The following is a 24183-nucleotide window of genomic DNA, read 5'->3' as shown; positions in this document are numbered from 1 at the left end:
TGCAAAAATTCACCATTTTCCCATAAATCGAGCGTTAGCGTTAATTCTGGCAGGTCACGTGAGTCAAGCTTGCATCAGCTGATTCTCAGCCGATCACATCTACCTATAGGAATACGACACATATTGCGGCATTCCTATATAAGCTCTATTCAGTATGAATCGGCAGCTTTTCCCGCTTGCTCAGGAGCAAATTAGACCGCAAATTCCATCTCTATGGGAAAAGCTTCAATCAGGAATTTTCATGGGTTCATTTCTCACAGAGTTCTCACCAGATTCAAGTTTGTGAACTTGAACGCAAATTCGTCGTGATTGATATAAGCTGATAGACTCGGAAGTGACCTGAGCAAGCACTGCTTCTCACAACGATATATCATTGACATAGACTCTTGCCTGCAATGCCCGCAATTCGCTGAAGTTGTGCTAATGTGACTGCATCAACAACACTTTTACAAGAGATCTGCTTTCCCTGCTGGAAGAAGCAAAGATATCACGGAGGGTTAAAGCATATGTAACAACTGAACATTTAACCCTTTATTCATCTCACTCTGAATGTCTTCACGAAGCTAAGCGAAGTTCTTTTTCATTCTCATCGCCTTATGCTATGTTGGCAATTATGCTATCAAATATTGCTCGTTGTTTAAGGCAGTTGTTCAGTAACATGTTTGTTTGCTAGGCATGCTGTTGCTTTAGGCTCATGGTGTATCTTGACACACTGGTAACATTACCCAGTTAAACTTACCACAGCCAGGCTTATTTTTAATCTGTTTAAGCTATCTGATATGACACAGGCTTGCTGCTTAAGGCTCATCTAGTATTGGGAATTATGTTTCATTAAACTTATCCTACCATTATTTTCAAAACGCTGTATTTTAAGTTAGTGATATGCTGTTGCTTTAATTACCTGTAACATGCTTGATACTAATAGGCAGTATGTATAGATTTTGCTACCAAAGGTTATTAATGCTAACGGTTATCTGGATAAGGGTTACATGGTGTTGCCTAAACTTCGGCTATTGGCCATATGCTGTACTGCAATAAAGGGGCATGCTCAGCAAGAAGCTAATGTTTTGCTGTTGTTTAGACCATCTGATTGTTCTCGAAATATGCTTGTTGCTTATGGCTCATCTATTATTGGGACTGCTATTTCCTTAAGTTTCTTGACTACTGCAACATGCTGTGATTTAAGCAAGCAACATGCTTGCTGCAAGCTATCGAATGTATTGGTAAGGTTTTTTGTCTTCGCTCATGTGGGTTGTCAAGATTGAGGACACGTAACACAACGAGCACAATGTCAGTGGGAGACGACACATTTGTAAACTGATGAGTTGATTTGAGTTGTTATATGCTGTTTTATAGAGTTTTTAAATGGATGCTGAATCTTTTAGGCCAGGTAGAACCGGCGATCTCTTGAACCATTCATGTTTGCTCATATGGCTGCAGTACGCTGTGTTTGCTGCAGATTAGGCTGCCAATTTTAGTGTGTTTTCTGCATCTTTTTCTGGTATTGCATTAATGGGCTTGCTGCTCTTTTTAGCTGCTTATAAAGAAGAGCACCCCTTTGCTGCTACTCTCCTCCGGTAAGGGGCTGCTGCTCTTCTTAACTGCTTATAAAGAAGAGCACCCCTTCACTGCCTTCTCCTTTAAGGGGCTGCTGCCCCAGTCTCTGCTATTTTAAGAAGGCTATGCTTCTTTCAGAATGCCATCAGTTGTGGTTTGGGCGGTTCTGGCCTATCGTTGTGTTGGGGGGTTCTGGCCTTTCGTTTGTGTTGGGGGGGTTATTATTATTATTATTATTATTATTGCTGCTCTCCCTGCTCATTTATGACAGGCTGCATGGATGGACAGGGAGTTTTGCCCAGAACAGAACCATACCGCCAAACCAAACTTTATGCTGAGTATCTATCATTTTGACGATAGTGGTCCTGACAGAAATATATGAATAATAATGATTAGAATAGAATATGATTAGAAGAGCTCAAGCATTTAAAGCAGCAGACAACATACATGCAGCGTGCTTAAAATAAACAAAAACAATTTCTGCTGGTGTGGATGTTAATTAAGGTATTGTTGTAAGTTACATTTATAGTTATTATTCTTGGTGTGAACAGGCTTTAACCATATGCAGTTGAAGGTTTCCAGGCAATGTACCTCCTGGCTCTTTAATAAAGGCATTTACTTATCACCAACCTGGCAGAAACATTAAATCTGAATTTAGAGTAATTTCCTTGCTGTTGAAATGTTATTATGGCAGTATGTCACTTCACTTATTAGGCAGGTAAAGATGGCTATTTAACCTATAATTGTTACGAATCCTGGCCATGCACTTCCGTTCACCCACCACCAGAGGTCACCCACTCACCACATGGACTTTCACACTACACAGCACATTGGACTCCATTTCCCATCATGCATTGCACTGACGACACACAGCTGGCACCAATCTCTCATTACCCTGATTGCACTGCCCATCTCACAATCACCACCACACACCATATAAGCCTGGGACTTGCTCTTGCTCGAGGCCGAGTATTGTTAGCATTTATCACTCCCCAAGCGATAGCAACTTTACAGAGCCATAGCCATTGTCTTAGCCTTAGTCTTGCCTTGTTTTCCTGCCGTGTCTGACCCTGCCTGTGTTTACTGGATTTACCCTTAGCCTCTGCCGTTTGGACTCTGTTTGCTCCCAGTTTGGATTTATTGCTCTCGTCTCTGGATTATCTCTCTGCCTTGCCCCTTTGGATACTGTTCGTTGATCGTCGAACCACGCTTGCTCCACGGACTGCTTTGTCTTGCCCTTGCCATACCTGTTTGCCACTATCTGACCCTGTCTGTTTACTGACCATCTTTTAGAATAAAGCTTTGCATATGGAGCCGCACGTCTCACGTCTCGTCAGCCCCGTAACAATAATAGATCAAGTGAATCTGTGCACAGAAGTGAAATAGTACAAACATGAAAACTAATTAAGGCTATTTAGTTCAAGCATTTTATTATAATGAAGAAGTTTTAGCAGGGTCTGTGACTGCTGGTCTGATGATTTTTTTTTATTTCTTTTACTTTTCATAATCCTGAGACAGGTTCAGCCAGGTTTAGACCAGCTTCTGTTTATCACCATAAAATAATTTCAAAAGATTGAGCCAAAGCCCAGCTATTATAAAAAAAGGAATAAAAAGTATTGTATTGTGGCTAGATTTAAGGTCGTCATATACCATTTACCCCTCTCTGAGAGCACCACTGGCAGTCCTGACATGAGACAAAAGAAAAAAATATTGCAGAAGAAACTGGCAGGCATGCAATTTCATTGTACGAAAACAACAGCAGGTTCGACATTTTGATAATACCTCTTTTTGAGTTTCAAAGGAATACAGCTGAGATGGGAGCTACATGGTGGCAAAATTTTGAAGGCTTGACTTGATTGGACTATAACATACCCAAGAGAACAGATGATAGATGATCTACTATATAAAATAAAAAAAAATGAGCAAACATGCAATTGTTTTGTGGAAGTTGCATTAAAATTCACTATTACATTGCAAAGTAAATATTAAACAGATCTGATCCAGATTTAGACATCAAGAGCCATTATTACACTGGTACATGACCACAATTCTTGTTATGATATAACATTTCAAATTATGAGTTTGAGTATTGACAGAATCTGTAAATTATGTATGAACTGTCCTTTGGAACTTAGATAAATAGACCCAGCTTTAAAGAGCAAACATAAATATAACTCGCAGGTTACATGAGATCGAAGGTCCCGACATTACCTCTAAACTGGTCGATATCGCATCTTGAATTATGAACTCTAAAATTTGAGAACTATACATGACACATGGCTTGGTTCTCAGGTTTTACTTTATTTGGCTAGAATGCATGCAGATACTGTATTAACCAACACAAAAGACAGCAAGTGACCACATTTTTTAGAACCAAGGGAAAATAAACTTTCACATATAAATCATTGACTGATAAAGGACCTCACTAATCAGACTGTTTTTTAAATAATCTATATTATGTAACAGTAAACTAACGAGTGGTTGTTCAATGAGGTCATAAATGCATTTCTACAAAAACTGCTGATAAAGATTGTTCTTGGGGTTTTTTTTACCAATCGAGCGAAACAATTTTGAAGTAAAAATTCCACTCATTTTCTTCATAGAGAAGCTGATTTTTAACAATACCATATGAAAGTGTTTACATTTTAATGTAAATAACTGCACTACCCATAATCCAGAATAGACCCTCCACCAATCAGAAAAGGCTTTGACAACATAGATTTGCAATTAAAAAGGTCAGCATACCGAGCTACTCTCACAAAGCATCATGCATGTTTTTGAGTGTCCTGATTCTTAAATGACTGTATCTAAATATTTTGCAATTAAAGAAATCTATATTTATAATAAATAACTTTAAGTCAGTAGTTCTATATTGTACCATTGCTTTGTCATTCTCAAAAAATTAAGGGATGAGTAATTCACTCATTAAAAAAACAAATCTGTGCAAAACAACTGAAATGATAATTTGTGCTGTATCATAAACACATGTACAAAGTATGAAAACGGCACATTTGATAAGGAAAAAAACACTGAAACATAACATCAGTCAGGTGATATTCATCTCCAGAAAAATGCCCAGAAGCAGCATCATCAGTACTCTCTAATCATCTGTAATATGGGTGACATGTAAACCACTCAGCTCGGCTCCCTTTCTACATTCGGTGAGGTGGGGATTGATGTCAGTCTCGTCTGCACTCTTCCTGGAGGTGTAGGTGGATTTCCATCGGAGGAGAACAATCCTCTTGAAGTATTTGATGGTGTTGTTCTTTACACTGACGAAGCAGAATGTGTTGATCATGCTGTTGCTCATGGCGATGCACTCGATAATGTAGAACGCCACCAGGGAATTCCTCTCACGGGAGATGAGTGTGGGGTGGAAATCTCGCAGAATGGTGTAGCCGTAGTACGGAGCCCAGCAGAGGATGTACGCCGATAGAATGGCAATTAGCACCATGACCGTCTTCCTGCGGCAGTGCAGGCGCTTGCGGATCTGCTCCGTTTGGAAACCCGGCACACTCTTGAACCACAGCTCTCTGGAGATGCGCAGGTAGCACAGGGCCATGGTGAGCACCGGCCCCACGAACTCCACGGCGAAGATGAACAGGAAGTACGAGCGGTAGTACAGCTGCTGGTCCACCGTCCAGATCTGGGCGCAGAAGGTCTTGCTGCGGTTTGCTCCGTGGGGGACTTTGGTTGCGGAGGCGAAGTACGCAGAGGGAATGGAGATGAGCACCGGGACAATCCACACCCCCGTTATGAGGCAGTATGCGGTCTGGTGCTTCATTCTGGGCCTCAAGGGATGAACGATGGCCATGTACCTAAACACAACAATGATGATTAGAGACATTGCGCTCGATTTACATTCTCTACAAGACAAATTTCATAAAAACCTGCATTTCATACAGTCCTGTTTTAACAGTCTGCACTGCCTTTAAGAAAAATTCACCATGGTTTTGCTACAAATTAAACCAAAAAGCCATGGTTACTATAATTAAACCATGGTAACCACAAATTAACCATGATTTTGCTACACTAACCATAATTTAACCATGGTGTTTGTAGTAAAACTGTGGTTATACAAATGGTAATCAATACAAAAAAACATGGTTACTACACATTTGCAACGATAAAACCATGGTTAATTTTCACAAGGGTGGTTTAGTGCTGCACCATGCACATTCACATTCAGTCATAGTCACTGTCACGATATGCGAGTTTAGATAAAGTGTCAGTGTTATATGCCTAGTAGCGGTGGTGGACAGTAATGGAGTATTTTTACTTTTTACTATTTTTTTTTCCAAGTATCTGTACTTTATCAGAGTACTTTAATTTTAAGACATTTTTACTATTTTTTACTCCACTACATTTCATAACATAATTTCTATCATGACAACTCTCGGAAGATTTAAGCATGGTAATGGATATGACAATGTTAAAGTATTGTTAATGTTATAATAGATCTGCTACGCTGTTGAATTGGTTATTGCTGTTGTTGTAGATTATTGCTGCTGCTGCAAAGAAAGTACAGGAACTTGCTACCGCCAATACGCTGATATGGTGCTGTGAGTAAGATATACTGCTGCTGCACAAATAGCATATACAGTATAATAACCCTTAGCAGATCTATACAGGTGGAGCTGGAGGATTTCAGAAAAACTGTGAAAGCATGCTGCGAAATGCTCTAGTGAATGCTAACCAGCCATTTAAATGTAAAGCAGTAAGCTTACTGGCTGCATACAGGCCCGTCGCGACAAGGCAGGCAAACCAAGCAATTGCTTGGGGCCCCGAGCTGGCCTGGGGCCCCAAGACAACGACTGGTTAAGAATAAAATGCAGCGACAAACTGTGTGAGCGCCCCATTGATAGTGAATGCAGTAAAGTGCAATGACACTGTTATCGGGATCCCCCTCAAGGGGGCCCCCCTCGCTGACAGCAGCCAGCCAACCACGCGATCTCTGCTGCCGGCAAAATACAAAACTTCCTCGGCAGTCATGAAGCGGAATTATGCTTCAGGAAGCCAAAAAAGAAAGAAGAGAAAGGAAGAGAAGGATAAGAAAAAACAAGACAGTGGTAAGTGATAAATTACACACATAAAATAGCTCTACTTGTCTTGTACAAATGGTGCAATTTTGCAGCAGGTAGGCTAGCAGAAATATGTTTATGTATGTTAGCTAAGCTACCTGCCTGACAGCAAATGCTGCTTGTAACGAACAGTTAGAGCAACTTTTTTTTTGAACGGACGGAATATGGTTACATACTGTAATATGTTTTTTAACGGGATAAGGAAGACGCAGATCTGTTCCAGAATCGCTGTTTATCATATTTAATGACATGACATTGCTATAGCTTTGTAATAGGTTTTGATGAAAGTGGCATAGCATGCTATACTAACTATTCCACTGTGATAATCTATTTAGGAAAACCACACAATAAATTCTGTGCATCAAACATTAGCTTGGGATGTTTTTAAGCATTGGTAGTCGACTCACAGCACTACTAATAATTAGTAAACATTTAATTATAATTTCATTGTTTGTTAACAGTAAAACGTTTATTTATATAGCACATTTCATACACAATGGCAATTCAAAGTGCTTTACATAGAAGAAATTAAAATAATAAAAAGAAATAAGAATAATTAAAACAGTTTAGAAAAATAAAATACAGTACAGTCGGACGAACAGCTGCACAGTGCTCATTCAGTAAATGCATAGCTAAAGACTAAAGATTAATTTATGTGTTCAGTTATGACTGAACACATAAGAAGGATAGAAAACCAAGAGACAAGAGTGCATTACTTGAGTGGAACTATTCAAAATGAAATAATTGCACTAATTGGAAACAAGGTACTGGAAGAGATTGTGAGAAGAGTACACAGAGCAAAGTATTACTCTGTTATTATGGATTGCACTCCTGATGTCACTCATAAGGAACAGCTTTCCATTGTTCTGAGAATTGTCAATTGCGAACCATTGCAGAACATTTCTTTGGATTTTTAGATGTTGAAGACACAACTGGTAAGGGCCTGACTGAAGTCCTGCTTGACCACCTGCAGAAACACAGCCTGAGTCTTTCTGACTGCCGTGGTCAGTCTTATGACAATGGCAGCAATATGATGGGCCATAAACAGGGTGTTCAGGCAAGAATTTTGCAATTGAACAGCAAAGCATTTTACATTCCATGCAGCAGTCATACACTTAACCTGGTTGTGGCAGATGCTGCCAAGTCCTCAGTGCTGTCCATCTCCTTCTTTGGTGTGTTGCAAAGACTCTATACCTTATTCAGTTCCTCTGTGCAACGCTGGACAGTTCTAAAGGAACATGTAAAGCAGCTCACTTTAAAACCTTTGTCAACAACAAGATGGGAAGCTCGGACTGACAGCGTGAAGGTGGTGCGATACCAGTTACCAGAGATCCTGGATGCATTGTCTGCACTCCAGACGTTTGCTATAGAGAAGGGGGACTCAGAGACCATGTCCACTGCTAAAAGCTTACATGGTGAGTTGAAGACCTGGTCTTTTCTGCTTTGCACAATGACCTGGTACAATGTTTTGTACCAAATCAATCATGTCAGCAAGCTGCTACAAAGTCCAAATGTTTCCATGGAAACACTTAGATCAGAAACAGAAGGAGTAAAAGACTACCTTGAAGACTTCAGGGAAAATGGGATTGCTTCCTGTCAAACTGATGCAAAAGACATTGCAGAAAATCTGGATATGGAAATGACCCTTCCTGAGAAAAGGCAGCGTAAAAAGAAAAGACAGTCTCTATATGAAGGTACAGACGAGACTCAGTCTACTCCAGACGAGACTTTTAGAAGAGACTTCTTTCTGCCCATGGTTGACACAGCCCTCAGAAGCCTAAGTGACAGGTTTTCATGACCTTTATGACTTTCTGTTCTCAAAGGAAAACATGAAGCAGACAATAAAGAATGGAAAGCTTCATGAACGATGCAAAAAATTGGAACAAACCGTCCATGACATTGATGCTGATGACTTGGCACTTGAGATCAATTCATCTCTCTACACTTTTCCAGACCATGTAGCCACTTCCCCATTTGACATGCTTAATTACATTTACAGTGAGAAGCTACTGGATTTGTACAGTAATTTAAGCATTGCTTTGCGTCTACTCCTGACTCTCCCTGTGTCAGTGGCCTCTGGTGAGAGGAGCTTTTCAGCTTTGAAGCTGATAAAAAATTACATGAGGTCCACCATAGGCCAAGAAAGGCTCACAGGACTGGCACTTATGTCAATTGAGCGGGATGTTCGCCAGTCTTTGGACATGGAGGACATTGTGATTGCCTTTGCAGAAAACAAGGCTCGCAAACAGCAGTTTTAGATAATTTGCACATGTTTGAGAGAACTGAAAAATGTTAATGTGAGTATGTATGTGTGTGTGTGTTTTTAAGTATGTTGGATTTAGTTATTGTGCACTTTTTTAATGTATATTTGATTTTATGGTACAGTGGTGTTTTTTGCAAATGTTCAATTGTTGAAAATGTTCAAATTTTATGCACTTTATATGATTCTGATTCTTTCCAAAAAGCCTGTTGTCTTGGTCTATAAATCACACTGAACGATTCAATTGCAAACAAGACTGATCTGATTGCAGCTGTTCTTGTGTCAACGACTCACTGATTTTAATGACTCACTGGTGTCAGGGTTCTGTCAATTTGGTCTAGTTTATTCATGGTTTTGTGATGGAGCCCTGACACTCCTGACACAGGCTATATGTCTGCTACAGGCATATTTCATTTTTTATATTCACACTATACTGAGAAGAGTTTATTTTTTTAATTGTAATGTTATATGTTACAAAATTTGTAATTATCTGATTTCTTGAACAGAAAATTTAAGCTACTGTGAAGTTGTTGCACTTTTGCTTAAACCTGGGTTAAAGCTTGAAATTGTTGAATGACAGAGCCTCATTTACTTTTTGTTTTGGGATTCTACGCATTTTAACTCTTGAGGACAATCATAGCAATAAAGTTGCACTTTTGACACTATATCTGATGCCTGCAGTCATTTTTTAAGTGCATTGGAAAAAAAAATCGAAAATCGAATCGAAACTCGAATTTTTCTTTAAAAAATCTAAGATTTTTTTTTTTAGGCAAAATCGCCCAGCCCTAGCTGGTCCAAAATGCAGCAGCTAGAGTTCTTACTAGAACCAAGAAGTATGACCATATTAGCCCAGTTCTGTCAACACTGCACTGGCTCCCTATCAAACATCATATAGATTTTAAAATCTTGTTAATTACTTATAAAGCCCTGAATGGTTTAGCTCCTCAGTACTTGAGCGAGCTCTTATCACATTATAGTCCTCCACGTCCGCTGCGTTCTCAAATCTCTGGCCATTTGATAATACCTAGAACATCAAAATCGACTGCGGGCGGCAGATCCTTTTCCTATTTAGCACCCAAACTCTGGAATAATCTGCCTAAAGCTGTTCGGGAGGCAGACGCACTCTGTCAGTTTAAATCTAGATTAAAGACACATTCCTTTAACCTAGTTTACACATAACACACTAATACACTTCTATTATTCAAATCCAATAAAGGATTGTTAGGCTGCATTAATTAGACCAACCGGAACCGGGAACACTCCCCATTACACACGATGTACTCTTTACATCGTAAGAAGAATGGCATCTATGCTAATATTTGTCTGTTTCTTTCTTATTCTGTTTCTCAGTCCGTGTCCAGATCAGATGGTGGATCGGCCCTGGGAGATGATGTCTCCCTGATCATCGGCGGAGGCTGGGACACCTAGATGAGCCCCGGGGACATATCCCTAGTGAAGACCTCGGCTTAAAAAAAATAACTAAAAATATAATAAAATATGTAACTACATAATACTATTATTGCTAGAAATTGCAACAATATAAAATATAAATAAATAAATTTATACAATTAAAATTTTAATTAAAACAATAAGTAAACAATAAATAAATAATTATCTCCTGGCCAGAGGAGAACTGGCCCCTCAGCTGAGCCTGGTTTGGCTTGCTTGGTTGGGGACACTTAATTTCTGGTGATTATCGTCAAATTGATTTCGCAGATACTATTTAAACTAAATTGATCTAGACAATGACATCTCTGAATTCAATAATGAAATGCCTTAACTGAAAATTGAGTGTTTAATCTTATTTTTATACATTACTGACACTCTATCCTCCAATTTGATACTGTTAAGTGCTTTGACACAATCTGTATTGTTAAAAGCGCTATATAAATAAAGGTGACTTGACTTGACTGATTCAGTGATCTAGTCAATATGAGCTAAGAACTGGGGTAATACTGGAGCTTGCATGTGGCATGAAAAGTTAGTCACTGATGCCCAATTTTAGTATTGATTATGGTAAACAAACATCATTTTTAGGTTCCTTGGTTTATCGAGCTGAAGAAATCACCATGCAAGAGTACATTTACATTACATTTACATTTAATAATTTATCAGACACTTTTATCCAAAGCGACTTACAAATGAGGAGAACAATAAAAGCAATCAGACCAACGAGAGAGCAACAGCATACAAGTGCTATGACAAGTCTCAGTTAATCTTGGTTAACAAATCACACTTAAAGAATCATATGATGTTTTATTAACAAGGTTCGGCAGGAGCGCATCAGATACTTAGCCTAATTAACACAGGAGGTTCGCACTCAAGTTAATCAATGTACGGCTATAAATACAGCTGACATACCTCTGTTCATTTGACGGATAATCAGCATTCGGTTTGCACCTTTTACCATTACATCTCAGACTCAACGCGTCCCGTCCAAACAACGAGACCTATACTGAGGATTTTTCGGATCCTCCGGCCAATCTGCCGGCCTCATGATCGGTCTTTCTCCGCCAGACTTAGCCGCCGAGCTCCAGTGCTTTGCTGCGCCCGCTGCTCTCTGCTTCCATCCTCTTATCATTCGGACGCAAATATCCGTGGCAACAATCCCTCCGATCGGAAAGTGGTCCGTGTTTAAGCCTGAGGCAAACGCTGATTAATCCCGCCGCAACGTCCTCGCGGAGAGTAAACAAAGCGGATTTACACAATCTACTCTTCACCGTGCAAACCAGCCTCAGTCCTAAATCCACTCCAGCCGCCAAGGCGGCCAATAGATCGAGGAAAGCTCAGAACTCGCCTCGCTCGACACCACCGTCGTCTCCATGAGCGTTGGGTCACAGCAGCAGGCCTTCAACGAGCCTGGGCTGCGCCCCAGTTCTCACCGCTACAAAGCCTCACTTGCTTCCCGCTTCGGCTCAGCCTTCACCGCGGCTCTCCCGTCCGCAGCACCGTATGCAGCCGGGCCTCTAGCTTCTGTTTCCAGATGCTCGCGGGTGGCAGCCTCCACTAGCGGCGCGACCACCAGTGTTGCCAAATAATTATCAGGTAAAATCGCTAAAGGCAAGTATTTGGTTTCACTTTATTTTGATGGTCACTTCAACACATTCTGTTGACTGTAAGTAACATTGCACCTACATTTCTACTAACTCTCATTAGAGTGTTAGTAGAGTATTAGTAGACTGGTAGGGTTAGGGTTAGAATAAGTTGACGTACTTGCAAAGTTACTTAGAGTCAGTAGAGTGTCTGTTGGGAGACCATCACAATAAAGAGTTAGCAGATATGTAGCAGACAGTCTACTAATACTTTAATGAGAGTTTGTTGACATGTAGTTGCAACATTATTTAGTGTCAACAGAATGTTCAAAAGGGACCATCAAAATAAAGTGTTACCAAGTAATTTGTTGATCAAAGTTGTTAAAAGACGTCGCGACATCATTGGATGTTAACGTCACTATGTAACCATGACGCAAGTGCTCAGGATACACACTGGAATTACCCAAACTAAACTTATTTTTCACCAGCAATTTTACCTATAATTAATTTACACATTGCATTTCAATAAATGGACATAAGATGGATAAGATTTGTTTTGTTTTATGGTTAAAACCAACAGTGGAAGAGAATTTCACGTACTTGCAAAGTTACTTAGAGTCAGTAGAGTGTCTGTTGGGAGACCATCACAATAAAGAGTTAGCAGATATGAAGCAGCCGCCGAGCTCCAGTGCTTTGCTGCGCCCGCTGCTCTCTGCTCTCTGCTTCATCCTCTTAACTTTGCAAGTATCACAGTGAACCAACAGTAAATGATTAGCAATCATAGGTACAAACCAAAAAAAAATAAAAATTAAGGCAAGAAGCGCAAACTACAACTTAATTCATATGTGAAGTGTGTACTGCTAGCCACCTCTCCCAAAGTGTCTAATGTTACCAGCCGATGTGCCACTTGGCTGGCTAGCGGTTTCAATATTTTTCTTCCATGTGTGATAATAAAAAAAAAATTTAAATCACCACATTTGTTGCTAGTTGCTAGGCTGCCTCTAATGGAAATTTGGGCCCCTGCTCCTCTCCCTCTCAGCTCTCTACTTCATTTAAAGTCACAATATCCTCTTTTTCAGCAACATCACTGCCCGTCCCACCAAATGCTGTTGCCTCGGAGCCACCGCTAGTGGCTTACAACATCCGAGTACGGATCCCGGCAGGTGCTGGCATAGACCCCTCAACCAAGGCCATCACTAATGAGCAATTGGGTAACAGATGCATTGCAGGCCACAATAGGCCATAATAATCGTTTTGAATAAAGTATCAAAGGTAAGTAACTTATGGTTCCGTTGAACTAACTTAATAAAATGTATCAAACAATATAACATGCATACGCATTTCATCAAACCCTACAGAGGACTCAAATAGCCCGACAATCATCTACTTCTCACTGTGCAATCCTCATTCGGTTAAACAACTCTTAATTCAAATGTCCACTTAATCTTTAATATTTGGCCATTTCTTTATGATAGAAATGCTGCAACAATCGTAAATCATTGAACGTGGACATCAAAAGTTGCCATTTTTCTGAGTTTTTCATTACGTTCAGCTGTTTCACCATTATATCTGTTCAGCTTTTCCCCTATAGGCGGCGCAATTAAACAAGTGTTCATGATCAGCCTTTTCAATGACAACCTTCTCAGAATTAGCCCATTGGAGTGGCTGCTAGGAAAATATCCGGGGTAAGAAATGCATTCTAATCGATCTATCAGCTCTGCATAACTCCCCGTTTCAAGCATAAACGCCTCAATTTCCTCTCGACGATTCTCTCACAATAGTAGGACATCGATCAGGCAATCCATTTGATGAAATCATGGGTCTAAGCACCTGGCTGTCAAAAGTCGGCATCACCTCCGCTTCCAAAGCCATGCCTATCCATCCAGATTCATGGCATTTATTTGGGCTACACTAGCACAGGAAATCCTATTTTGTCATATGCTTAACTTTCGAACGCAAGTAGCACCAAGATTTTTGACGTGTTATTAGAAGTAGCTTATTGGATTTGTCTACATTTGCGCAAGTAATCCTCATAGCATCTTCCCTTTTAGCCGACTCAAATTATCCTGAGTATTGAACTCTCCGTCAGATGCTCCAAGAGCGCTCCCGGTGGAGCAAATACGTTTCTCTGTCGACTACCGGTGAGGCTCACCCATCTGACGCTTTGATTATTGAATTCCTATCGAATGCCGGCGAGAGCCTCCCGGCCGAACGCTTATCCATTCGATGCTGTGAGAGATGCAGCGAGTCTTGATCTCCCATCGGATGTCGGCAAGAGTCTCCCGACCACATAACTGTGCCCTCCCGTCCTTCGCTCGGCGACGCATTCCCGACCGACGCAGCAAATCTTGATCTCCCGTCGAACACAACAAGAGCCCTCAGAATACGTTCTCTTTCAACTACCGGTGACGTTTGCCTTTTGCACCGTGAGTATCGTTTTTACCTGTCAGGCCGATAGGACCCACTCGTCCGACGTCTGGAGTCTTGATCTCCAGTCGGAGGCTTCATGGGCTCTCTCGGTCAGCTACCCGCCCTCTGTTCTCTGATTAGCAGGGGCTAACGGCCAGCAGGGCCCGCACGCCGACTCCGTGAGCTGCTCCACTCAAGGCAACACGGGCCCCCTGGTCAGGGCCAAAATGAGGCTGCTCCTCCTCCATCAGCCGGTAGGCCTCACTCGTTCCAACCCAGTGAGCACACTGTCAAGCATTGGTTCGAGCCCTCCCGACCGAGTGCCAACCACGCAATCCACCAGCGGCCGGTCGAGCCTACCTATCCTATGCCAAGCCGCTCCCACGGAGCATGCAAAATTTGGCCTATCATACAAGCGATTCTCAAAACCAGCTCTCGCCAGATCTCAGTGCGTATTTGGGGGGGTTCTTAGTCTGGCGGCTGTCCAACACATTTGCTTTTTGGGGGGTACTCTGGGTTCGGGCCATTCCTGAGCCCGGAGCCCTTCCCCAGGACAGCACGCCAAATACGCATTACCTTACTCGTGCTAAATATATGTAAGTGTGAACTCGTGAAATGACGTTTTATTAACAAGGTTCGGGAGGAGCGCGTCAGAAACTTAGCCTAATTAACACAGGAGGTTCGCACTCAAGTTAATCAATGTACGGCTATAAATACAGCTGACATACCTCTGTTCATTTGACGGATAATCAGCATCCCTCCACCACCCCTTCTCCACTCAAGAAGTTATCACCAGAGTTCTCACCACACTATGGGAGGGGTACTCTGAGTCCGGAGCCCTTCCCCAGGACAGCATGCCAACTACGCATTACTATACTCGCCAAATACGTATTACCTTACTCGTGCTAAATATATGTAAGTGTGAACTCGTGAATCATGAATTCATCATATTGCAGCTGTTCTTGAGTCAACTCAATGATTCAATGATCTGGTCAAAGTAGCCAAGAAACTAGATATTGCTGGAGCTGGAATGTGTGTCTGACTGATGGTGTGAAATGTAAGTTACAAATGGCAAATTTTTATATTTATTGTTGTAAATAAACCTCAGATTTAGGTCACGACTGTCAGTTGTTTCTGAAGTAAATGTAAATTATTGGCACAAATGAATTCCCATGCATCTTCCTTGCTGCCGTAGCAGTGTCAAATGATATCAAACTAGTATGTTTGCAAAGAGTTCTTAAAACATTAAAGCATTTTCCCCATAGTATCGTTATAGCCACATTTATATATATTATATATTTTAACATTATTGCCACCTTTGCACTGCACAGTGACTGTGTTTTTGAGTCTTGAATGAAAGCTAAAATTTCCTCATACTTAAACACATTTCTTCTGCTGCATTGCCAGCACTGATGTTTCCCTCATGAGATGCAAATCTGGTCCAGTGTGTTCCATTTATCTTATTTAAGTATTTCTATCAGTAGATCAGAAGCTTCAAATGTAAGCCATCCATAATTTAATTTTGCTTGATTATGGACTGTCAAGTAGAGTCAAGCCAAACGGCGAGGCAGATTTAATTATAAGTGGTTCTCACATGACCATTATCAGAATGAAAAAAGACTGTGAATAATGTTCAAACAAACTGGGTCCTGTCAAAATGGAACTGTGTAAAATGACTTATTTATATAAAATGACAGGGGAAACTTCAGAAGCTTTAAAGAATAAAATGCTTCTGACGTCACGAATTGTCACGGTTTATCAATCAATCAATCAATCAAGGGAGGTTCGGGGATGTTCCGCGAGCTTCCTCCGCTCGCGGCGAAGATGATGCCGCCGCCCACGATGTTTCTGCCGTCCGAGGCGGTGTTGATTCCACCCGCGGTGATAATGGTTCCACCGTCCAGGGCAATGATGATTCCGCCCGCGCCGAAGATCGTTCCGCCGACACAAAATGCGGGGCTATTGGATGAGGCTCTGCCCCCGGAGTTCTCGGCTCCCGTACTCTCTCCAGTGCCTGCTCCTCGCCAGTGCCCTCCAGTGCCTGCGCCTCACAAGTGCCCTCCAGTACCTGCTCCACGCAAGCGCCCTCCAGTGCCTTCTCCTCGCCAGTGCCCTCCAGTGCCTGCTCCTCGCAAGTACCCTCCTGCGTCTCCGCTGGTTCCGCCCAGCTCTCCTGCGTCTCCGCTGGTTCCGCCCAGCTCTCCTGCGTCTCCGCTGGTTCCGCCCAGCTCTCCTGCGTCCCCGCTGGTCCCGTACGGATCCGCGCTCCCAGAGTACCCCCGAGAAGTCTCACTTCCAGAGCACCCCCGAGAATTCGTGCTGTCAGAGCGCCGCCGAGAGTCCGCGCTGCAAGAGCGCCCTCCTGCGTCTCCGCTGGTCCCTTCCAGCCCTCCTGCGTCTCCGCTGGTCCCGTTCAGCTCTCCTGCGGTCCCAACCCGCTCCTCCAGAGCGCCCCCAAGTGTCCGCTCCTCCTGAGCGCTCCACAGAGCCTGCTTCTCCTCCATTGTTGAACTTCCCCAAGAAAATTGGGGGAAGTTCAATCTCCGCCATGGCCTCCCATGTCTCCTGATCCGCCATGGTCTCCCGTGTCTCCTGATCCGCCATGGCCTCCCAAGGCCCCTGATCCGCCCTGGAGGCTTCCCTGGTCTCCTCCCTGTCCTGGCCCGCCTCCAGAGCTCCCGCTTCCCCGCCCGTTATGTGTATTTTACGGTGCGGGACGCACCTTCCTGGAGGGGGGTGATATCTGTCACGGTTTAGTTTCTGTCTAGTTTCCCTTTTGCCCATATTTTGGTCATTAGTTAAGTATCAATCATTCTCATCACCTGTGTTGAATTAATTATCTTGTTTGTTCCTTTGTCCTGTTCCCTTTAAAGGTCCTCATGTTGCTGTCATGTCTTAATGTTATGTTAACGTTGTTTAAAGATTGTTTTCTTGTATCCTGAAACTCTTATTTTATTAAAGATTCTATTTTCGACTCACCCGCGAGTTCCTGCATTCCTTCGTGGAGCAAACCGTAACAGTAATGTACTCTTTATTCTCTTATTTTAGCAAAATTGTAGCTCTCAGGTACAGGACAAAATTGATCATTAATATTGCCAATACTTTCACATATTTCATTCCATTTCCAGCTGTTTGAGCAGGCTTATGTAAAAAGCCCATAATTTTTGTTTCCTGTGGCCATATTTTATACCTTCATAGTGTTACATGTTGGGTTTTTTTGTGACTGTTCCATGTCGGGTTTTCTGTTTTCCCCTGTGTCCTAGTTCAGTTTAATTAGTCATTGTGTGCACCTGTCCATCCTCGTTATCTGTCCCTTTATAAGTTCCTGTGTTAGTATGTCTGATTGTCGGTTATTGTTTCTGTTATGTTGTGTGTGCACTCCTGTGTCTGTATCTGCTCCTGGATCTCTGATTAAAAGAGAAGTTAATGGTTTATCCTCGTCGTGCGCTCCTTACTCCGCACAGCACCGTAACATAATAACCGACCGAAACAGTAAGATTGCGGCGTGTTTTTTCCCCGTTTTGTTTCCCGTTTTTCGTCAAGTTTTTTATTTTTTACTATGGATCCCGCGTTCCTCGTCATCCTGCTGGAGCAGGGGGACCGCTCTCTCGAGGACCACACAGAGGATTTTTTGTTCCTGGCCAACTTAACACACTTCCCGGACTACTGCCTCTGCTCGTTCTACAAAGCTGGACTGAACAACACCACACGTGGGCAGTTGTCCGGGGACGGTCCTCGAGAGAGCCTCGCCGCCTTTATCGAGTGGGTGCTGGTGTCTTGCAAATCGCAACTCACCGTGGACCTCGCAGAGAATGACACCAGCCCCACTCGGGACCCAGCGCCCAGTCCACTACCACCCCGCAGCGCGGAGCTGCCCGAGCCCACCGCAGACGGAGAGCCAGAGCCTGCCGCGGTCGTTGAGCCATCGCCATCAGGAGCGACAGAGCTGCCGATCGTCCCGGAGCCCGAGCCCCAAACGTCTGACCAGGTGCGAGAGCCGGCAGTGCATCCGACGGTGGAGAAAGTTGTGGAGATCGCGGGGGCTATGGAGCGCCCCGCCCACGGCGCCACCGCTGAGGGTGAGCATGAACTGGACCTGGGTAACCTCATTGACTTCCACTCTGACACGATCATCCTTAAGCCAGCTCCTGTATTGAACTTCTGGGAAATTATCCCACCCGACCTCCCTCTCCCACCGCCTCTCATTGATCTAGTTCCTACTCCAACACCCTCATCACTGGAGTTCGTCAGCCCCTCTGCTCACCCTCAGCACACCATCTGTGGCGTGGGCTCGCCGCGGGTCTGCCGACCTCCAGCTCTGTTGGCGTTGAGTCTGGAGGATCCCTCGTCTCCGCCCTCAGCCTCCGAGACCCAGACTCCGCCTCAGTCCGGCGACCCTGCGGCTCCACCATGCCTTCAAGCTCCCTCGGCTCCACCGGATCCCGTCTGTCCACCAGCTCCACCGGGCTCCCTCGTCCTTCCGGCTCCGCATTGGTCAGTCGTCCCCCTACCTGCACCTCAGGACTACTCTCCTTGGGCTGCGCCCCGTCCCTTCGTCCCTCCGGCTCCGTTGGGCTCCTCCTTCCCTCCTGCTCCACCTATGTCCTCTGTCGCTCCGGCTCCGCCGCGGCCTTCCGGATCTCCGCCTGCGCCGAGGTCGCCGAAGACATCTGCTCCGCCTTGGACCTCCGGATCTTCGGCGTCACCCTGGCTCTTCGGCTCTCCGTCTCCACCTCGGGCTCCACCTCCACCTGCTCCGCCGCCGTGGGTCGGTCCCATGGAGTCGGCGGCCACTCCTCCACCATGGCTCCTCCCTCCGTCGGCTCCCCCGTGGACCACCATCCTGACTGTGGCCTGGGTCGTCATCTGGCTCCTCCTGTTCCTGGCTCCCCCTTGGCTCCTCCCACCCTCCACTCCCCCATGGACTTATTGTTTGGACTCCATGTCTTGTCTCCGTCACCCTCCTGTTCCACATCCTCCTCCAGAACCCCCACCCGCCCTCCTCAGTTGTTACGGTACGGCGTGAGGCCACGCCTTGCGGGGAGGGGGCGATATGTTACATGTTGGGTTTTTTTGTGACTGTTCCATGTCGGGTTTTCTGTTTTCCCCTGTGTCCTAGTTCAGTTTAATTAGTCATTGTGTGCACCTGTCCATCCTCGTTATCTGTCCCTTTATAAGTTCCTGTGTTAGTATGTCTGATTGTCGGTTATTGTTTCTGTTATGTTGTGTGTGCACTCCTGTGTCTGTATCTGCTCCTGGATCTCTGATTAAAAGAGAAGTTAATGGTTTATCCTCGTCGTGCGCTCCTTACTCCGCACAGCACCGTAACACATAGGGATCGGATAAAGAAAGCCCACACAGAGACAGCATTTTAAACAGTTCCTTGAGTGCCCGAAGGATTCACTCACAATATTAAAGAAATATTCCAAGAAGTCCTCCATATGTCACCATTAGCACACTCTGACATGGGTCGGGAGAATTTGTTGAATAAAACATAGTTAAGACTCAAACCTCTGAATGGATGAGATGTGTTTGAAGCATTAAACACACAGCTGCGACCACACATTTGATTTTAATAGAAAAGTTAGGTCACACTTTCCATGAAGCCTGTATTTATAATGTTTTATAAATGCATTCTCAAGACATTATAATTGATGCCTACTTAGATGGATCTATTTACTTATTTATGGTTATAATAGTTTTATTATTATAGTTTTACAAACTTTATGGTTTCCAGTCATGTGTGCGGAAATATATATATATATATTCACAAACAACCTGTAACCTGTAAGGTTTGTAAAACATTTACAACTGATGATTAGTTTACACTTTAGATTAGGGGATGCAGAAAGCTTTGTAAATGATTTATAATGTTTATTGAGATAATAGTACAATGTTGACATTTCAATGATTTATAAGTGATTAATAATATATTAACTAGTAACTATTAACCATTAAGGATCTGTTTGATTATTTCATGATGCTATTTATAAAGATAACTTATGACAGATTTATAAATCGTTAGCATATTACTTAATCATTTGTGAATGTATAGTTATGTTTTGTAAATGATTAGTTCATCATCATCTAATCACTTGTAAATGATTCAAAACTTATTCTACAAAACATAGATAAAAATATTAACATATCAATTATTAATCATCTATGGATGCATAGTCATATTTTGTAAATGATTAGTTCATCATTAGCTAATTACTTGTAAATGGCTTTTAAATGAATTAACAAAACATACACAAATTGTTAGCATATCACTTATTAATCGCTTATGAATGTTTTGTAAATGATTAGTTAATCATTAACTAATCACTTATAAATGACTTATAACTGGACGTTATTATAAAGTGTTACCGTGATATCTCATGACTGTTTCGAAGAAGACTTAACTCGTGTTACATTAATCAAAGCAAGGACCACTAATAAATATTATGACCACATTATAAAGCCTGCTTACAAGAAGATTTGTAACAGTTTGTAAGATGCTGTGCAGATCTGCCAATACAATGCATTACAAATACAGGCTTCATAGAAACTGTTATGCAAAGTTCATCTAAAACCTAAAATTTCATCATTATTTACTCACTTTCATGATGTTCCAAAGCTGTACGCTGTTATTATTATTCTTTTTTAATCTGAATTTATGCCTGGAATAGTGCATTTTAATGAAAGCAGATGCGAATGAGATTTAAAAGTTTGACAGAAGGGCAAATTATAAGCGAATAAAAACATAAAATTTGGTTTCCACATGACTCAAAACTATTGTATGGCGTCAGAAGACTGGGAATACAGCATCTCATACAGACCACACAAAGCTTTTTGTGCTATTTTTGAAGTGCTGTTCTTATGAAGTATTGTATCATGGAAAAGAGCTGCATAATAATTCTTTAAAAATCTCCTTTTTTTGAGTCACACTCACAATGAATAAAAAAACAACAACATGGCTTTAGGGAAAAAAGTGCAAGTAAATAAGAGAAATTATATTTTGGGACTGTCCTATTGTTTGACAACTGTAAACAGCTTACAGTTAGGCTAATGATATATTTTGTATTGTTATTATGAATATTACTTTACTGTAAATAATAACTCAGCCTCTCAAGGCTTATTGCTTTAATTTACTGCTTTAAGGTTGAAGCTCTATTGCTTTTATATATTTTTTTTTAAGTACAGCTCTCTATTTTTCACTTGTCATTTGCTGCCAATAAAGGGTGATGCACAGCAGATGATTAAATCCTACTGAATAACTGGAAAGCTGGAAATATTTTCTCACAAACATCTGTTTGAGCAGTATGTGAAGTGCTTTGAAGCTCGCTGCATAATGCATGAATCTTAAAGCCAATGATATTTTGCCTGCTGAATAAGTGACAGCTGAACCTAGCCCTGGGCTTTCCTTTTCCTTCCCACTGTCTAGCCTAGCGAGACTGAAGAATGACGTTTAAATCACACCAACCTGTCAACGGCGATGGCCAGTAAGGCATTGGTGGACACATAGAGAGAAACAGTCCTGAGGTAGTTGACGGAGGCACACAGCACTTTCCCATGATCCCAGGAGAGCTGCTTGACCACGTAATAATCCACCAAGAAAGGGCAGCAGACCACAGCCACTATGAAGTCGGAGATGGCCAGGTTGGCGATCAGCAGGTTGGTGAGGTTCCTGAGTTTCTTGTATCGGGCCAGAGTGGCTATGAAGAGGAAGTTACCGAAGCCGCACACCAGCATGATGCAGACGAGCACGGCTCCGATGATGATGGTGGCCACAAAGTAGGCCAGGCCCTGCGTGGTGTCCGGCATCTCCTCTGCGGGAACGCCATAGTCCATGTCGTAGAAGTCTGTGTAAGTGTCGTGAACGTCCAGAACGGGCACCTGGCCATGAGGATTCACGAACACAGCCGCCAAGTGAGTGATGTTTGCATCCTCCATGGCAGAGGATCGAGAGGAGCCGGTGAGCTCTGATGGGTTTCTGATGGGTTTCTGCTAGTCACTAAGTCTTTTTCTAGCAGTCAGTGGTCATGATCCAGGAATGTTCTTGTCTTTTGGTTTCAGATTTCATTTCCAGTAGGAGACAAGCCACACATGAAATACAAAACATAAACACAGACATTATTGCATGATAATTGTGTTTAAATAATTCAAGAAATATTGTGTTTAAAGAGCAGTTCACTCAAAAATTAAACGTGTCACTGAAAAGAGTAAATCTCTTACCAAAAGCATTTGAATGAACTCCTCAACTCACTGACTCACTGTAGTACTTAAGTAAATTATCAGTTAATAACTATGATTTCTGTTTTCACATTAACCTATCACATGGCTTCAGAAGACTCACAATATAGCTTTTATAAAACTTCCATGGTGCTTTTAGTTTCTTGAAAGTATAATTTCTCTTTCACTATAAATGCATGGAAAAGAGCGACCGGGGTATTATTCACAGTCATAGATTTATAGTTTATAGATTCATAATTTATAGCATAGTTTTGCAGTGAACAGTTAAACAATTCTTCAAAAAAAAGTATAAAAAAGTAAGTATATAAATAAAATAAAATAAAGCAATAAAGCATAATAAAATGATGCATCTTTGCAAAAGCATTTGGAGAATAAAATGTGCCATTTTGAAAAATCCTCTCTCTTCAAACAGTTTAAGGTTGTACAATAGATCAAAAGAGTATGATGCTTATTTCAAACCAGAAATAAATGTGATTTTAAATTATTAAACATTTTGCCATCCTGGCACCACCACAACATGTAGGCTAATACCCTATAAACATTCTTCTTTTACCTTATACGAAACATGCATAAACAATACATTAAAAGTATATTCATACTGCCTCATGATACATAATGTAATGCTTTATATATTTAAACACAGTCATAATACATTATAATTTCATAGCAAATAAATGATAAATAGTATGTTGCATTATAACACATGATATATGGAGCTGGATGTCAATCATTATTTTATCATGATGCCCCGAATGCTTTAATGGTACATTCAGAAGAGGTATTATCATTTATTGTAACTGTTCTTGCAATTGTTGTTTTCCTCAAATTAAAAATCAATAATCAAAATCAAATCAATGTTTGCTGACCTTTCACTTAATTGCATTAGAGCAGTTGATGCTGCAAATTGTTCATTCAGTGGAACAGCACTAATAGACATCAATAATTATAGCCATTTTAAATATTAAACCGTTTGAGCTGTAACAGTTAAAACTAAACATTTGACACTTTATCCGACAAGATTCGCGCTGTCACCGCACGCTGATCACCGCACGCATATTGATATCAATATGACCCTGTGAAGTTGTGAATAAACTTACCGACTTGCAGGAGTTGAGGGGTTGTGTCATTGTCGCTTGTGTGAGATGTTTGATGAGTCTAATCTGTGTAATTCACATGAAGATGCGTGCATCTCGCCAGTCCTTCTCACACATCAGCGTCTCTCTCCCTCTTGTGGCAAAAGTGAAAGTCTGATCATTCGTCCTCAGTCTTCCCACCTGTTCGCTGTGTGTCGAGCAAATACATCAGCTGCATGCAGTCCTCCAATTAAAAGCTCAGTTTGGCTTGTCTTACAAATAAATAAATACATTTTAAAAATTGTGTCCCTTATTGTATTTGTTCGTTCGTTCCCTTACCTTTCCCTGCCGTCTGACATTGAAAACGGTAACACTTTACAATAACAGTGCATGAATTATCATGCACTAATACCTAAATTAATAATTACTTGACTATGAACTAATGATGAGTTAAGCCATGCATTAATCAAGAACTAATGAAGAACTAACTTATCTACGACATGAGTCATATGAACTACATGGATAACACCACCTTA

The 24183-nt window shown here is 42.0% G+C and overlaps 1 protein-coding gene across 1 annotated transcript; it reads right to left on the bottom strand.

Annotated features, from left to right (window-relative positions):
- Positions 1-3840: 3840 nt before the first annotated feature.
- On the bottom strand, positions 3841-23917 carry prokr1b (prokineticin receptor 1b). The gene is made up of 3 exons (XM_079436905.1): positions 23672-23917; positions 21805-22384; positions 3841-5375 (listed from the first exon to the last, which is right to left on the bottom strand). The coding sequence occupies exons 2-3, from the start codon at positions 22272-22274 to the stop codon at positions 4658-4660; spliced, it is 1188 nt and encodes a 395-aa protein (XP_079293031.1). The 5' UTR covers positions 22275-22384; positions 23672-23917; the 3' UTR covers positions 3841-4657.
- Between the last annotated feature and the right edge of the window lie 266 nt (positions 23918-24183).

The sequence above is a fragment of the Barbus barbus genome (genome assembly GCF_936440315.1).
Source record: "Barbus barbus genome assembly, chromosome: 16".
NCBI classification, from domain to species: domain Eukaryota; kingdom Metazoa; phylum Chordata; class Actinopteri; order Cypriniformes; family Cyprinidae; genus Barbus; species Barbus barbus.
This window is presented reverse-complemented; position numbering and strand designations above follow the sequence as displayed.

Coding starts and splice junctions, on each gene's coding strand:
- prokr1b (XM_079436905.1), bottom strand. CDS start 22,274: ATGGAGGATGCAAACATCACTCACTTGGCGGCTGTGTTCGTGAATCCT. Junction 5,376..21,804: donor CTGGCCATCGCCGTTGACAG/GTTGGTGTGATT, acceptor TGTTGTGTTTAG/GTACATGGCCATCGTTCATC.